General features: G+C 30.5%; 3 protein-coding genes across 9 annotated transcripts; 1 reads left to right on the top strand and 2 right to left on the bottom strand.

The window, feature by feature from the left end:
• Positions 1–1,112: 1,112 nt before the first annotated feature.
• Positions 1,113–2,428, bottom strand: LOC126853185 (60S ribosomal protein L31). 2 transcript variants are annotated; one of them, XM_050598733.1, is made up of 3 exons: positions 2,333–2,428; positions 1,679–1,908; positions 1,113–1,300 (listed from the first exon to the last, which is right to left on the bottom strand). In XM_050598733.1, exons 2-3 carry the CDS (start codon positions 1,897–1,899, stop codon positions 1,150–1,152), a joined length of 372 nt encoding a protein of 123 aa, XP_050454690.1. In that variant the 5' UTR covers positions 1,900–1,908; positions 2,333–2,428; the 3' UTR covers positions 1,113–1,149. The 2 variants fall into 2 exon arrangements, with proteins under 2 accessions (XP_050454690.1, XP_050454691.1); XM_050598734.1 differs by lacking the exon at positions 2,333–2,428 and adding an exon at positions 2,215–2,238.
• Positions 2,429–2,670: 242 nt separating this feature from the next.
• Positions 2,671–12,706, top strand: LOC126853149 (THO complex subunit 2). Of its 4 annotated transcripts, none has more exons than XM_050598657.1 (28): positions 2,671–2,863; positions 3,000–3,043; positions 3,479–3,570; positions 3,705–3,818; positions 3,996–4,111; positions 4,200–4,330; positions 4,450–4,829; positions 5,354–5,532; positions 5,711–6,303; positions 6,394–6,628; positions 6,732–6,849; positions 6,967–7,129; positions 7,232–7,413; positions 7,606–7,890; positions 8,032–8,144; positions 8,256–8,451; positions 8,623–8,751; positions 8,897–9,025; positions 9,156–9,413; positions 9,578–9,726; positions 10,047–10,176; positions 10,435–10,540; positions 10,741–10,781; positions 10,859–10,966; positions 11,082–11,142; positions 11,296–11,357; positions 11,920–11,984; positions 12,570–12,706. In XM_050598657.1, exons 1-28 carry the CDS (start codon positions 2,799–2,801, stop codon positions 12,598–12,600), a joined length of 4,275 nt encoding a protein of 1,424 aa, XP_050454614.1. In that variant the 5' UTR covers positions 2,671–2,798; the 3' UTR covers positions 12,601–12,706. The 4 variants fall into 4 exon arrangements, with proteins under 4 accessions (XP_050454614.1, XP_050454612.1, XP_050454613.1 ...); XM_050598655.1 differs by having other exon boundaries at positions 10,026–10,176; XM_050598656.1 differs by having other exon boundaries at positions 10,026–10,176; positions 12,527–12,706.
• Positions 12,707–12,922: 216 nt separating this feature from the next.
• LOC126853161 (uncharacterized) lies at positions 12,923–15,054 on the bottom strand. 3 transcript variants are annotated; one of them, XM_050598687.1, is made up of 4 exons: positions 14,916–15,054; positions 13,970–14,630; positions 13,553–13,683; positions 12,923–13,425 (listed from the first exon to the last, which is right to left on the bottom strand). In XM_050598687.1, the coding sequence occupies exons 1-4, from the start codon at positions 14,948–14,950 to the stop codon at positions 12,945–12,947; spliced, it is 1,308 nt and encodes a 435-aa protein (XP_050454644.1). In that variant the 5' UTR covers positions 14,951–15,054; the 3' UTR covers positions 12,923–12,944. The 3 variants fall into 3 exon arrangements, with proteins under 3 accessions (XP_050454644.1, XP_050454643.1, XP_050454645.1); XM_050598686.1 differs by having other exon boundaries at positions 14,844–14,960; XM_050598688.1 differs by lacking the exon at positions 14,916–15,054 and adding an exon at positions 14,751–14,894.
• Positions 15,055–15,587: the final 533 nt, after the last annotated feature.

Raw genomic sequence — 15,587 nt, 5'->3', positions numbered from 1 at the left:
ATGAAACGATATATATGAGCGTATTATGCTATTTAATGATGTTCGCTAAATCTGTTCGATTTATATTTTTCCACAAAGCGACATGCTGGACAAGTTCTATTGTAATAAAAATTAAATATGTTGTTTTAGAATTTTCGGACTTTAAAAAGAAATTTATGTCGACTGTGATTAATATATATTTATGATTAAATATAATTTATTGGGGAAAAATTGCAAATTAGATATTGAAAATTTATATAAAATAGTTTTCAATTATGTTTATATTCAAATGTAAGAAATTTTAGATTCGCCGAATACAAGTATATCAAAATTGACAAATTTGAAATGGCGAAATAATATAAATGTCAAAATTTATAAATATTTAAATTTTTGTAAAATTTATATATACATTTTAAATAATCATGATTATTTTAATTTAAATAGGGCATCGATGAGCTTAATAAATATTTATCAATTGCAAGTACATGGCAAAATTCTCTTGCTTTCAGAAATGGATCGAACATTTGTATTATATATATGCAATGTCATGATTCTCAATGATTTATATAATCCGCAATTTTTCGGCAATAGATCCCATATTTAATGAATATTTTATATTAATCTATAATCACGATATAACAAATGTCTTTTGAGAGGGCCAAAAGTCTACAATAAATTTAATTTTGTATGATTACAATAAAACTTTTCCATACATTATATATCATAGCTATAATATAACAAAATACATTAAAATGACAATAATTAGTCACGTTATTGTGTTCCAAAAAGTTTTTTGTTGAACTGTGTAATTTTTAAGTCTACATAAATTGAAATTAAATGTAGTTAAAACAAAAGAAGTTAGAAAAGTGGAACTATCTCAAAAAAGACAAGTATCAATTCAAAAAATCACAGGTCTTTTTCATCCATGTGTGACTGGAAAGTTATCCACAGTCACTGAAAAGTTTTTTAATTATGTAGATGTGACAATCCAGAAAAAAATATCAGTGTAGTAATTTTCTAGAAAGTCTTGCAAGCATTAAAAATAGAGTATGATAAAAAGCCGCGTTTTATTATTTAAAATATATATTCATGAAATAAAGTATAAATTAAATGGCAAGATAAAACCTCACGTATTTGTAAGTTTGTTATTTTTTATTTTACAGAAGTACATTAATCTTGGCTAGCATCCACATTTTCAGTTTGAAGACCCTTAAACGTTGCAACAGGTATATATGTGACGAGGGTATAAAGCTTGTTTGCAGAATCCTCATCATCATTTCTTCTCCTGCTTAATCTTACACGAACTCTGAAGGGAACATTCCTAAAAAATAAATAAATGATATAAAAGATATTGCAGAATTATTTTATTTTCATATTCTTCTGTCAACAAAGAATCAATATTTATCATAATAAAATTTATACATAAATAAAAAGTAATCTTTGATTTAAAAATTTTATTGTATACATCTCAAATAATATTTGATAATAAAATACTAACTAAAGCAAGAAATTACAATTGAGAGCAAGGTTTTCTTTCAATACCATTTTCTACTTTTACTATAAATTAATGTTCCAAAAAAACTATAATAAATTATAGTAGTTTATTATTAAATAATTATTGATTATTATTATTAACAAATTATAATCAAATATTTTAAACATGTAAAACTCTTCAATTCAGATTTTATCGACAGCTTACCTGATGCCTTTAGACCACAACTGCTTGTTGAGACGTGTGTCTATCCTAACATCAGGCGTTCCCATTTGCTTCTCCGCAAACTTTCTGATTTCCTTGATGGCTCGTGGAGCACGTTTCTTGAATCCAACGCCATGAAGACGCTTGTGAAGATTCACTGTATATTCACGAGTCACCACCTCGTTGATAGCACTTTTTCCCTTCTTTTCAGAAGATTTAGCCATCTTTTTTACCTAGTTAGTAAAAAAAAATTGTAAATTGTACAAATAAAAAAACATGTGTAAGATGAGACATACATATTCAAAAAATGAATATTCTATGAAGGAAAAAAAATTTATGATAAAAAAAAATCTTAACAAAGTAAAAGATATAACAACTATTTAAGGATATAAAGAATTATTAATTTATTGCAATTACTATGTAGAACACAGTACATAATATATTATAGTAACAAGTAAAATCTGTCATAACGACCAACAACAAACATATCACATGTTCAACGCTAATTAACGATGGAAAAGGGTAAGTACGACAATTACTTCAATATTAATTAGTGAAAAGAAGATCTATTGGATAGAATTTTGTAGAATCTAAATATTTGTAAAGAATCTATCGTAGGATGTTTACGGATTATAAATTAAGGAAAATCATCACTACCTCTTCCACTTACAGCTAGGTGAGAAAGAGCAGGAGATGCAAAAAGTGAAATAAAAGAAGGGAAACTTCTGAGAAAAGAAAGACAGCTTCAGCGACATCTGTATTAGATCCAACATGAATAATACACGAGGTTGCGTTCCAAAACTTACTTCCTGATTGACCAATCAGGACAAGAGAAACAAAAATTATTCTATCCTGATTGGTCAATCATATACGCTACTCTGACAAGTAAATTTTCGAACACAATCCTCGATCGAGTTCTCGAGATTGCGATGGTTGATAGCTTCGAGGACGCGCTCGAAGAGAGAGAGAGAGAGAGAGAGAGAGGGAGAGAGAGAGTCAGAGAGATACATAGTTCTCAGTTCTCATCACACATTAACCTGCGATGTCGAGTTGATCGTTTAATTCCCATTTGATTGATGCTCGCGGAGGCCCTTTTTAAATAAAACGGATCAGAGCACTAAATATGGCCAGCAAAGTATGGCATACAGAATTGTGGAAGTCATGGGATAAACACGGAAGAAACGATTTGTAAGTGGTGTTGTTGGCGCGTCGCCTGGTCGACGCGATCGACACGGTGCATTGCTGGTTCACGAAAACACTTATCTACTCCTGTTAACTCGCTCTCTACTGAAGACTTAATTTGTCAATTCACGCATGTTTGCAGCCTCAAGCTAATCAAGCACAAATTTAAGGAAGGCAACGCACCAGGTAATATATTTCGCCGCCGAGTATATCTTTTATTATAAAACGCTTAAACTAGCACGCCGTCGATCTGAACCATTGTTGTTTCTTCGCGGCAAACATGTAGTACGTTTCCTACTCCAGTTCCTAAACATATATTGTTCCAAAATTTTATATATTTTTGAAATTTTCTGGTTTATATGTGACCATTAACTCTTTTTCTTCTTTTATTTTACTTGTTTTGAATATTTCATATATTTTAAATAGGAACGAGAAAGGATAGTTCTCTGAAAATATCTGCAATCTTGCAAATTTTTTTTTTATTATTATTTTTTTGTTTATTTTTAATGCCCTTTTCACATATGTACGCATTGTTCTATATTTAGATATATTGTCTGATTATATTGCCTTTTATATGTAATTGCAGCTTTGATGAATAGAATTTTATCTTTTGATTTATAGAATGGAAGCGCGGATTATACGAATTAATATCAAATGGAATCCATGGGAATGTAAAAAAGGACAGTGTAGTACAGACATTAGGTGAACTTATGGTATGGCAAAATTTTTTTTTTAATTACTATTTTTGAAATTTTTTAATTTTGATAATTTTTTTATAAAGAATTATCAAAATTACAATTGTTAAACTGGAATTATAATGATATTAACTTATAAAATTTATTTGTAGAATTTTGATGGTGCAATACCATCTGCAATAGTAGATATATTTACTTTAATCGATGCAGAAGCACATAATGAAGAAAGGAACAATTTTTACTATATTGTGAAAGAATCTGAAAAGGTATGTTTACATTTTTTATATATATTTATATTATATATCCTAATTTTAAAAAACCATCGAAAAATTATTGAAAAGAAGAAATATTAAAAGAAATAGATACCAAAAATAGATTTACTATTTTATCGAAGCAAGAGTTCTTATACTCTAAACTTCTTCTATTTTTTTTATTTTTCACAGTTTTTGACCGACAGAATATTGAAAGAACGTTTAGAGATTGAAACTTTGCAAGATGTAGGAACATTAAAAAACAAAAATTTTCAAACAAAGTTTATAAAAGTGAAAACAAAATTATAGTAAGTATTTTTACATTAACGTACAAAAATTAAATCTATTTTTGTGGTATAGACAAGATTTAAAGAGATCTCAACCATTTTTTTGCAGTTATAAGCAGAGAAAATTTAATTTATTTCGTGAAGAGAGCGAGGGTTATTCCAAGCTCATTGTAGAATTAAATCAAGAACGTCCAGGCAATGAAGTAGCCTCGACACTGGAAATCGTTAAATCTCTTATCGGTAGGAATTTCTTAATTTTTGCTACTGGTCACATACAAATATTGATGTTTTGAAAAATTGTTGTGTTGCAGAAATTGCAAAGAGAATAATCGAAAGTACAAAATGTTGTCTCCTTACAGGTTATTTTAATCTTGATCCTAATAGAGTACTCGACATCTTGCTAGAAACTTTTGAAAACCGACCGCAAGATGATGCTTTATTTATTCCCTTAATACGCTCGTACATGAGTGATCAACAGGTACTTTGCGAGGTGTTAGGGTTTAAATACTGCTCCACTGTCGACGCTACGCCATTCTCGCTGCAAAAGGTCACCGCGCTTATGCTGCAGCACAATGTGATTAAACTGGACGACATATTACCTTGGCTAGTGCCAGATGATAAAACTATCATATTAGATCACGAACAGGCGATGAAGCAGGCTAAGGAGTATGTGCGAAAATTGAGTGTGATTTCAACAAAGGACAAAGAAGACGTTGTGGAAGAGAAGGACAATGCACAAGTAGCAAGCAAAAAAAATTTTATTAATTATTCATTGTGTCGCAAATTTGAGCTTAGCTGATTATTATTTAATGAATCCAAGAGTTTTGTCTTATAAGTTTTTGCTCAAAATTTATTAATTGTGTATTAATTCTCTATAGTTAAACTTTTTTTAAAATTGAAAATGAAAAACATAACAATTTGAAGAATATTGGGTTTTTTTTTTAATATAAATGTAATATATATATATATATATATATATATATAATTTTAAACAGATATATATATATATATATATATATATATATATATATAATTTTTAAACAGATATATATATATATATATATATATATTATTTAAAAATTAATGAAAATTAAGTTTTGCGCAAATATTTTTATACAAATATTCAAATAACAATTTTCAACTTTTTAATTAATAATTTAATAATTTGCTAAGCTGAGTTTATTAATCAATGATTTGCCTGTTAATTATTAACTAATCTTTTGCAAAAATACAATATATCATTCTTTTCGTATCATTTTAAAGGACAAATATGCGAACAATCAAAAATTTGTATTATGCGAAGCCCTTCTGGAAATCGGAGCTTGGGAAGTGGCACAAAGCTTATTCAATCGTTTGCCAGATTGTTGTTTCACTGATCAACGTCCCATAGCTTTAGCATTGTGCAAAATGATTCAGGCTCTTATTGAACCCGTGTATAGGAAGTAAGCCATTAATGTTTTTTTTACGTTTATCATTTATTTTCAGAAGATAATTTGTAGAAAAAATTATAGTTGAACAAAAACTGTATGTTATACTAAAAAATTGTTATGTTTTTAACGATAGCTGTTCTACTAGCGCTCTAATAAGCTTCCCTGAGTCACAATTTTCAAATTCTTCTAGACATTGCATCGTTTCTCCCAAATTGCCGGGTCGTAAAGTGCCTCCTTTAAAAAGCGCTCTCGCACCGCCACTGATACACGATTTGGAGGATATTCACGAGCACTTATTGCCGATGTTGATCGTGCTTGGGCCGAATCTACACCACGATCCTATTCTAATGTACAAGGTGATGAGGCTGTGTCATACTGCTATCAAGCACTGTCCTCTCGATGTGGGCAAACAGCCGTTGAACAAGAACTGCAGTCTATATTACGACGTATTGACAATTCTCGACGTTGCACTGCTACCCTCGCTCTCTTTCATGGACTGCAATTGTTGCGTCGCTGAGGAATTGTGGAACATTTTGAAATATTATCCTTATCAAAATCGCTACTGTTTATACGCGCGCTGGAAGAACGACACTCCGTTACAGCATGCAGCTCTGTTACGGAAACGAGCGGATGCCCAAAAGAAAATCAAGTCTATCATGAAACGCGTGAGCAAAGAGACGATCAAGCCGGTCGGCCGATCGATAGGGAAACTTACGCATTCTTCACCAGGTGTATTGTTCGATTACGTTCTCATACAGATTCAATTATACGACAACCTTATAGGTACATATAGTGCGCGCAACTAATAGAGCGACAAACTTAATTTTGAAAAAAAAAAAAGAAATGACTGACATATTGCATTATATGTTTCAGGGCCTGTAGTAGACTCCTTAAAATACTTGACAAATATTTCGTACGACGTGTTAGGATACTGTCTTGTGGAGGCATTAGCAGGTGCTGACAGGGATAGATTTAAACACGACGGCACCAGTATATCTTTATGGTTGCAATCTCTGGCTTCCTTTTGCGGAGCGATATTTAAGAAATATAACATCGAATTAACAGGATTATTACAATATGTAGCGAATCAACTTAAAGCTCAAAAGAGGTATGTTCCATACATAATTAAATTTTATGCATACAAAATATTGCAGTAAGTTTTTTAAATAAATTTATTATATTGTATATAATATTTTAAAATCTGTCTTCAGTCTAGATTTATTGATATTGAAGGAGATAGTACAAAAAATGGCTGGTATCGAAGCAGCCGAAGAAATGACATCTGATCAATTAGATGCAATGGCGGGTGGTGATTTGTTGAAAAATGAGGTAAATCTTAACATTATTCGAATACAGTATTGAACGTAAAACATTGCCCGAAAATAATATTGTACGCAAAATTTTGATACCAATTACTTGCCTTATGTAAAAATATTATTCTTCAAGGCCGGTTACTTCAGTCAAGTCCGCAACACGAAGAAATCTTCACAGCGTTTGAAGGAAGCTCTTGCTGAGCACGATCTCGCAGTCGCCTTATGCTTGCTGATGGCACAGCAGAAACACTGCGTCGTTTACAGAGAGACGGATAAATCTCATCTGAAACTCGTTGGTAAGTGGAATTGTACATGGAAAGTAGCGTTAAAAAAAAAACTATTATATCATTTTTCTCTTAATTATTTTATTTTATTTTTATTTTTCACATCTATAACAGGCAAGTTGTACGATCAGTGTCAAGACACACTGGTACAATTCGGAACGTTTCTGGGGTCAACTATGACAGTGGACGAGTATGTGGAGCGACTGCCTTCAATTCATTCTATGCTCCAGGATAATCACATACACTCGGATGTTGCATTTTTTCTGGCAAGGCCAATGTTCGCACATGCCATAAATGTAAGCGAGCCACCTTCAAATTTTCCAAAACATTCTAATATTTCTTTGACCTAATAATTTTAACTATTAGAGAATCACAAATAACTGATTAAATAGATCATTTTTTCAAATTTTATTTCAAAAATATTTAAATATTTTATTTGTCAATTTAACATGTATTTTTATGCTATAATTTTGATTTTATATTTGAAGATAAAATATGATGCCCTTCGTAAAGCCGATCCGAATTACAAGAAAATGTCCACGGCTATGAAACAATTGAAATATGCGGAAGCCGCGCAAGCTGTTATGGCACCCGTCGCTCAGTCAGTCAGACCGTTGCACCCTCTAAAAGTATGGGAGGACATATCACCACAATTCTTAGTCACATTTTGGTCCCTGTCGATGTACGATTTGTATGTGCCAGTGGAAAGCTATCAAAGGGAAATCAGCAAGTTGAAGCAACTCGCGGTACAGACGGCCGATTCCAAAGATATGGTAACGCGATATTAGCAAACTTAGCATTTTATTACGTTGCTTACAGTATTAAAGGTGACAATAAGATGATTTGTTTTAAACTTAAGAAAATACTTTTTCCTTCTCTTCTTAATTTAAACTGAGAGTGATGCTGGTTTTTAGAATATAAGTAAAGGAAAAAAGGAACAGGAAAGATATACTACTCTGATTGAGAAGCTGCAGGATGAAAAGAAGAAGCAAGAGGAACATGTTGAGAAAGTATTTGCGTACCTGAGGTAAAATTGCTGCACATAATTTTTATAACACATAATATGATTCTCATATAATTTTATATAAGATTATATTTCATTAATTCTGATAATTGTACGATTGTTATTAACTTGTAGACAAGAAAAGGATACATGGTTCTTGTCACGAAGCGCCAAGTCTGCGAAGAACGAGACGATAACGCAATTTCTGCAGTTGTGCCTATTTCCGCGGTGTACATTCACAACTGTGGACGCCATGTATTGTGCGAAATTTGTACATACCATTCATTCCTTGAAGACTGCAAATTTTTCGACCCTGCTTTGCTACGATCGTGTAAGTCACTCCTATCTGATATAAATGATTAGGATCTTATTGGTGTATGAAATATTCTGAAAAGTTATATTTCAAAATTTTTGTTAGAGTATAATTTTTGAAGATATCATTAGATGCACAACATAAATTTATAGTTTGTTATTTTTTACAATAAGTTATTTGATTTTTCAGCTTTTCTGTGATATTACATATTCAGTCACTTCATGCACAGAGAATGAAGCAAATCGATATGGCAGATTTTTGTGCGCCATGTTAGAGACTGTGATGAGATGGCATTCCGAGAAAGCCATATTTGATAAGGTAATAGAAATACAAATTAACAAATTACTTTGTTTCTTAAAATTTCAAAAGTTATTTTTGAAAGAGCGTCACGATTTTTTATGTAAATATTAATTCTAAGATATGTATTTGTCTTCTATTAATTGGAATATGTTTTTTTGCATAGGAATGCAGTAATTATCCCGGATTCGTGACTAAGTTTCGCGTGAGCAATCAATTTTCCGAAGCGAATGATATGGTCGGATTTGAAAATTACAGACATGTGTGTCACAAGTGGCATTACAAAATCACAAAGGTGCAATCTTAGAAATATGCTTGCAATCTTAGAAATATTATTATTTTTAATAAGGAGAAGCTATTTCAATGCTGGCAATAATTCTGCTTCTATATAATTTAATCTTTCTTTTTTTTTCTTTTTTTGACAGGCTATTGTAGTATGTCTAGATTCTAAGGATTATGTGCAAATAAGGAATTCTTTAATAATATTGATCAAGATATTGCCACATTTTCCTGTCTTGGCAAAACTCTCTCAGATCCTTGAGCGAAAAGTAGAAAAAGTGAGAGAGGAAGAACGTGGTCAACGTCAGGACTTGCATGTTCTGGCTACATCGTACAGTGGACAACTGAAGGCTAAAACTCCCAATATGATACGCGAATCTGATTTCCATCATGTGGGCGACAAGGTTAAATTCTCGATAATTAGTTTATTTTGCACATAAATATCAAGTATTAGAAATTCACAATTTTTTTTTATTAGTTTGTTGTTTTATTTTTAATGTTAAATTATTTTCTAAGAAATTACATGATAAAAGCGTTTGAAATTACTGTTGCTTATATTCATTTGTAGACTGGAAAGATACCAGATACTGCGAATAATGATACAAACGAAAAGGTTAGCAATGGAGTAGCGACGAAAGAAAATAATGGAGACACTCGGCCCGAAAAAGAAAATAAGGAGCAACGAGAAAAACGAAGTTCATCCAATCAAACGCATCAGTAAGAACAATATATTTAAGAATATCCATACTCTCTATACTATCTCTATCATTACATCAAAAAGTTTAATACACACCTATCGTACTTATACATTTATAACATCATATTAGAGAACTTATTTATTTTAGAAATATTTAATTATTAAATATATTCTCTTAACTTTTGCACAGTCTTTGTCTTCAATGATTATATTTATCTTAGTTTTGGAGGAGACATAAATTATTAAGAAATAGCTGTGCATAAAAATATATAAACATTCAAACTGAATATTTTCTAAAATTTAATCATTCACTGTACAGCAGTATGAATTCTTTGAATAGTGAAAACTCTGAGAAGTTCAGGAAGAAAGAAGATAGTAAGGATGTCTCAGAAGCAAAAGAGAAATATATCAAGAAGGAAGAAATGAAAGACGATGAAGGATTAGACAAAAAGGATCGTAAATATTATAAGGTAGGTTCATACGTTAATGTAAGGCTGTGTTATGTTTTTCATGGAATAAGTCACCGAGAAATTACAAAATAGACAATTCGACTTTTAAATTAAATATGATAAACATAGAATTCTAATGTTTTTCAATACTTGAATAAACAGATTCAAATTTTATATTTATCTTTTGTCTTCCAATATTTATCTTTTGTAATCCAATATTTAACTTTTTTCTAATTAATTAACGTACAATTAATTTTAATATAAATTTGACATTTTTAGGAGGAGCATTATTATAGCAGTGGTATAGATAATTTAGACCGAGATCTTTCCAGTGTATCAAATAGTAGCGCTAGTTCGGGACCGACGCAAGAAGGTCCTGAGAGAGGTTTGTATTATAATTAAAATAACAATCAAATACGTTGAATATATTTCTAAATTATGGAAGTATATATGTATATGTGTATTTCATTATTTATTTATTTATCTGATATCATTTTATAAATATTCTTTAAAAATATTATTAATTACTTTCATACACATATATATTATGTATTGATACAAATTCTAATATTAAGTTATATTCAGTTTCAGATGCAAAAAGAAGAAAAGTAGAAAGTGCCCCAAAGGTGATTACATAGTCTATACTGTACGTTACAATCTCTTTTTTCATCTTTCTTTACATAAATATTTTTGTATCTAATAGGAAGGGAGACGTGCGGAGGCTGTCCTTGATAAAAAAGAACGCAGCAAAGGAAAAACGCGTGAAGAACAGAAGGAGCAGCGTAGAGAAAAGAAACAAGGACGGAAAAGGGTAATTATCATTTTTATAATTATACCGTACAGTGTATAATAATATCACACACACATACAATTTGAACCTCAGTGCTATATACATATTATTGTTAAATAATATTATAATAACGCAGGATCGGACGGAAGAATCTATGGTAATTACCGAACAAAAGCGGAGGAAAGATGATGAGAGAGGTTTGTAACTATTTTTAATTCTTATTATATAAAATGCGAAATATATAAAAAGCAAATATATAATAAAATATATAAAATAATAAATGTATGAACCGATATATCAAAGAAAACATTTGGGACAAATATATTGAAATATGGATATATTTTTGTCAGCCAAAAGTACGCATCAGAACGGTGACATTCCTGAACATAGAGAAAAGCATCATTACAGTAAGGTTAGTAGCATTAATCGGCATTTTTTATAACAATGCTATAGTAACAGTTACATTTCTGTTAGTAATCGACATTTATTTTCTGTTTTGTAATAAGCCTTAATTTTTTCATATGGTTAATTCTATATTTTCTATGAACAATTATTTCTAATATCACATTTCTACTCTTCCTCTACACTTTTTAAAATTTTGTTCTCAAAATATGTCATCCATAATATCGGGACTAATAAAAATAAATTTATATATTATTTTATAATTTCTATTATATATTCTGGTATCCATAGATGCACTGTGAATGTTAAGTTTGTAAATTTGCATGTAGCGCTTTATAATCAATTATTAGTCTATTTTATAAAAGAATGAGAAACCAAGTCATTATTTTCTTAACATCTTTCTATATTACTTGACTTCTCATAGTTGATAAAGATGTCTACTACAAGTATGTTAAAAGGACGAAATGGACGGCTATAAGAAAAGAAAAAAAAGAAAAAAAAAACTATCAAGTGTCCCCAATGTCGCAAGAAATCACGGCATTCGGGAAATTTATTGAAGAATGTATTTTCAGGAAAAATCTCCATACGCAAAGGATCGTCCACACGAACGCGAAGGACGCGAAAGCCGTGACAAACAATATCCTTTTCTATACATTTTAATATTAATACAGAACAGCCTAGCAATATTACAAATAATGTTCCCATTTTTTTTTGCAATTAGATAATTTTGATAATATACTCACACGTGCAATTTGATATATTAAACATTGTAACTAATTAAGTGTTAAAATAGCTTATGCACCATATACATAGAGTGAATCGTACAATTATTGAGTTGAAGATCATTTTCTTTATGTCTCAATTTTATATCAAAAGATTCAATATCAGACAATATTTCTATCAATATAATTTACTTATAAATATATAAGTTATGTTCATTCACTGGACTTTTTTATTGGTTATAGATGATAATAACATTTGGCAATAATTTAACACTTAATTAATTTATATCAATGTTCGTTTTTTCCTTTTTCTTTTTTTTTGTATACTAAAAATTTGTAATTTACGTATTTTAAACTTTTTAACGAAATTTTTTTTTGGTATCTTTTTATCTTTTTTTTTTTGGAAGAAAAAAAAAGTCCTTAACTGCTCAATAACTGTATGATTTATCCTGTGCACGAAAAAGCACAATAGCTTGGTATGATCCTTAATTCAAGTGCACTAGAAGGAGTTCAGATCCAAAAAGAAGATGATGTACAACAATCGAAGGGAGCTCGACTTAACATTTTTTATGCTATGTTTGATGTTGCATGTAATGAACGTAGAATTCGAAATAAAGCAAAAAAAGATAGTGGATAATTTGTATATTAATGTTTTAAAATCCAATTTTATATAAAATAAATTATCTAAATGTCCGATAATTTTTGGTACATGTTTTTCAATTCAGTCTTTTTCTTTCTTCAAGAATGGACGGAGATCGCGTAAGTGTAATGTACGCAAAGTGCATTCGCAACAATCGTCAATTGTGCGCACATATAATAACGATAAATAAATAAATTAATTAATTTTATAAATATTGTAGAATGTTCTATTCCTGCTACGAAGATGTGTTGATGAAATTGGAAAAATATTTATCAGCTCTCAAGCTCTCCTCTTCTAGGCGTTTCAATCGCATTTTCGCATCTTTCAGAATATCCTCTGTGGAACTGCTCTCGCTGACGATCGTTGCGTTCGCATTGACAGCTTGAGTAACAGACGCCGGTATTTCGATTCCAATTAAACGGGCTTCCTCCAGTTGGCGTGACAATTGCACGCTGCGCAGCGTGATCTCCTCTATCCTCAATCGTTGTTCCTGCACGAGATTCGTCAATTCCAGTTTCTCCTGTTGCAGAATTCTGCACTCGTCTATAATCGCGTGACTCTCCAGATCAGTTTGTACATGAATGTCCCTGACATTGTTTTGAGTGCACTGATTTGACGCGCTTTGCGGCATCTCTTTTTGCATTTTAACAAGTTCTCGTTGTAACTTCTTCAAACCGCCCTCGAATTTCTTATAACTATCCCGTTCTCTCTGTAATCTGTAAAAAGAAAAAATCATTCAAGATATAAATTTCAAACAGCTAACTTAATCAGAATAAAATATTATTAATTTTCTATTAATAATTTAATAATTTTCTTTTTTTTTATTTTTATAATGCAGAATACCTATTAGCTTCTTGCGTTAAGAAATTCTGTTTCATAGATAGCTCCATCTCCTTCCGCAAGATAAATTGTGCATTGCTGTCTTTCTTTTCATTCAGCTGCTTTTCTTTCAGTATCAAAGATTGCATTAAATTCTAAGTATATGGACAGAAAAAAAATAATACAAGAGATATTTATATATTACTAGAGGGCATTATTTTCTATTTAAATCTTTCACCTTTTCTCAATAAAAATTATCACATTCAATAATTTTTAATAAAATTTGAAAAAAAATCGATTTTTTGTTAACAAAATACTTGACAAATATTTGATAATATTTAATAATCTTATTAACAAACTATTTGAATCTGTCGTTAAACAATAATGATATATGTAGGACATCTTGCATTAAATATATATAATAGAAGAGAGATATTTTACCTGAGCCTCTGCTACTTTTGTATTTAATAAACTAAGTTGATGTTTGATGACAGAGGCTTGCTGCTTTAATTTGCTCTCTTTCGTTTTCAGTTCATCATCGTACAGTTGTTTCTGTTGCATAATTTTCTTCCTTGCTGCACGCATTTTCGTCATGTCTGCAAGGTTTGCTTCCAGAACCAAATTAGCTTGCGTTTGCTTGTCATACAAGAGATTTTTAACCGAGGACTGAGTGTTGATCACAAGTGAAGCTATAGAGCTTAAAATGGATAGCAACAATGGTGCTTCAGTATTCATGTAATTTGATATAATATATTGGCCCTCGGGCCTGTTTGGATCAATGCCCAATGTTTCCAGAGTATGTACTATGTAATCACTTTGCAACTTATTGCTACAACTACCTCTGTCATTGTCATTAGAGGAGCCCTGTGGTATGCTGTTGCAAAAGTTTACCAAGAGTGGTACTTCACTAGCAAATATCGACAGAGTAAAGGAATAATTGTGACTAAACAGATATTCGGCTATTAACATATCATAAACATATTGTTTTGCTGATTTCGCTTCTCTATTCTTACACAGAGTCAGATCCTTATGCTTCAAAGCATTCACCAAGTTTTGGCGCAGGTGTGTTCTGATGTTAGATATAATCCCACACTTCTCAAACCTGTATAGAAAGTAAAACAGATGATTAATTAATTATGAATGATTAAAAATATAGAGTTATGTCTGTACACATCACACGTTATATATTAAAAACATAAGTTGGTTTATAAATTATAATTACAAATTGTAATGTATCATGTGGAATATGATCGATTTTAAATGGCATTAAAAATAAAAAGCATTGCTTGAAGAATTGGAAAAACATAAAGATAACCTTGATAAATTTTCCATTTTATCGCACAAAATCGAATGTGATATATTATCCGTACACATTTTATGTATTTACCATGTATACACGGTGGAGTAATAATCACCATCCATTTCGGTTAAAAGAAATACACGTAACGCGATAATATAACAATTATGTGACAAAAGAAACGTATATAAATACACAGGACGCTCAAACTTATTGATACTTTGATGCAGTACCCGCCATTTTCAATCGATAAATAAGAATATTATTTTATCGATTATTTTTGTGATTGAATTTACCGACTATTGGCACAAATTATCGAACAAAACGATTACCTATTGATGACACCGGAAATAAGTAGCGCTGAAAGTTCAAATAATTTTTTAATGAACAACAGCTCGAATGATTAACTTACTTCCGATATTGATGGCCGACTTATTTTGACCCCCTTTTTATTAAGATTGGACCAAATCAATGAAATACGAAGAAAAAGAAGATCGAAATGCAAACATCGTAATTAAAAGGTATAAATATATACTTATTTCAATCGATTAACGAGAATTTTCCAATTAAAATGATGTCAAATATAACATTATTCGAATACTTTTCGGTTAGATGCATAATACAATTTTGTTTCTAATGTTTCTAATTAAAAATTATTCGAATAATGTCATGTTTGATATCATTTTTACCTTAGAAATCTCATTAAACTTATTAAAATGATCATCAAAAGAGATAAAATATAAAAAATTGCAAATCTTAGTT

Source organism: Cataglyphis hispanica, chromosome 11 (genome assembly GCF_021464435.1).
Source record: "Cataglyphis hispanica isolate Lineage 1 chromosome 11, ULB_Chis1_1.0, whole genome shotgun sequence".
Classification (NCBI taxonomy): Eukaryota; Metazoa; Arthropoda; class Insecta; order Hymenoptera; family Formicidae; genus Cataglyphis; species Cataglyphis hispanica.
Note: the sequence above shows the minus strand (reverse complement) of the source record. Positions and strands in the feature narration are given on the sequence as shown.

Coding starts and splice junctions, on each gene's coding strand:
- LOC126853185 (XM_050598733.1), bottom strand. CDS start 1,899: ATGGCTAAATCTTCTGAAAAGAAGGGAAAAAGTGCTATCAACGAGGTG. Junction 1,301..1,678: donor TTGTGGTCTAAAGGCATCAG/GTAAGCTGTCGA, acceptor TTTATTTTTTAG/GAATGTTCCCTTCAGAGTTC.
- LOC126853149 (XM_050598655.1), top strand. CDS start 2,799: ATGGCCAGCAAAGTATGGCATACAGAATTGTGGAAGTCATGGGATAAA. Junction 3,044..3,478: donor TAAGGAAGGCAACGCACCAG/GTAATATATTTC, acceptor TTTGATTTATAG/AATGGAAGCGCGGATTATAC. Junction 3,819..3,995: donor TTGTGAAAGAATCTGAAAAG/GTATGTTTACAT, acceptor TATTTTTCACAG/TTTTTGACCGACAGAATATT.
- LOC126853161 (XM_050598686.1), bottom strand. CDS start 14,902: ATGTGTACGGATAATATATCACATTCGATTTTGTGCGATAAAATGGAA. Junction 14,631..14,843: donor AAAATGGAAAATTTATCAAG/GTTATCTTTATG, acceptor CTTTCTATACAG/GTTTGAGAAGTGTGGGATTA. Junction 13,426..13,552: donor TTAACGCAAGAAGCTAATAG/GTATTCTGCATT, acceptor TTCTTTTTACAG/ATTACAGAGAGAACGGGATA.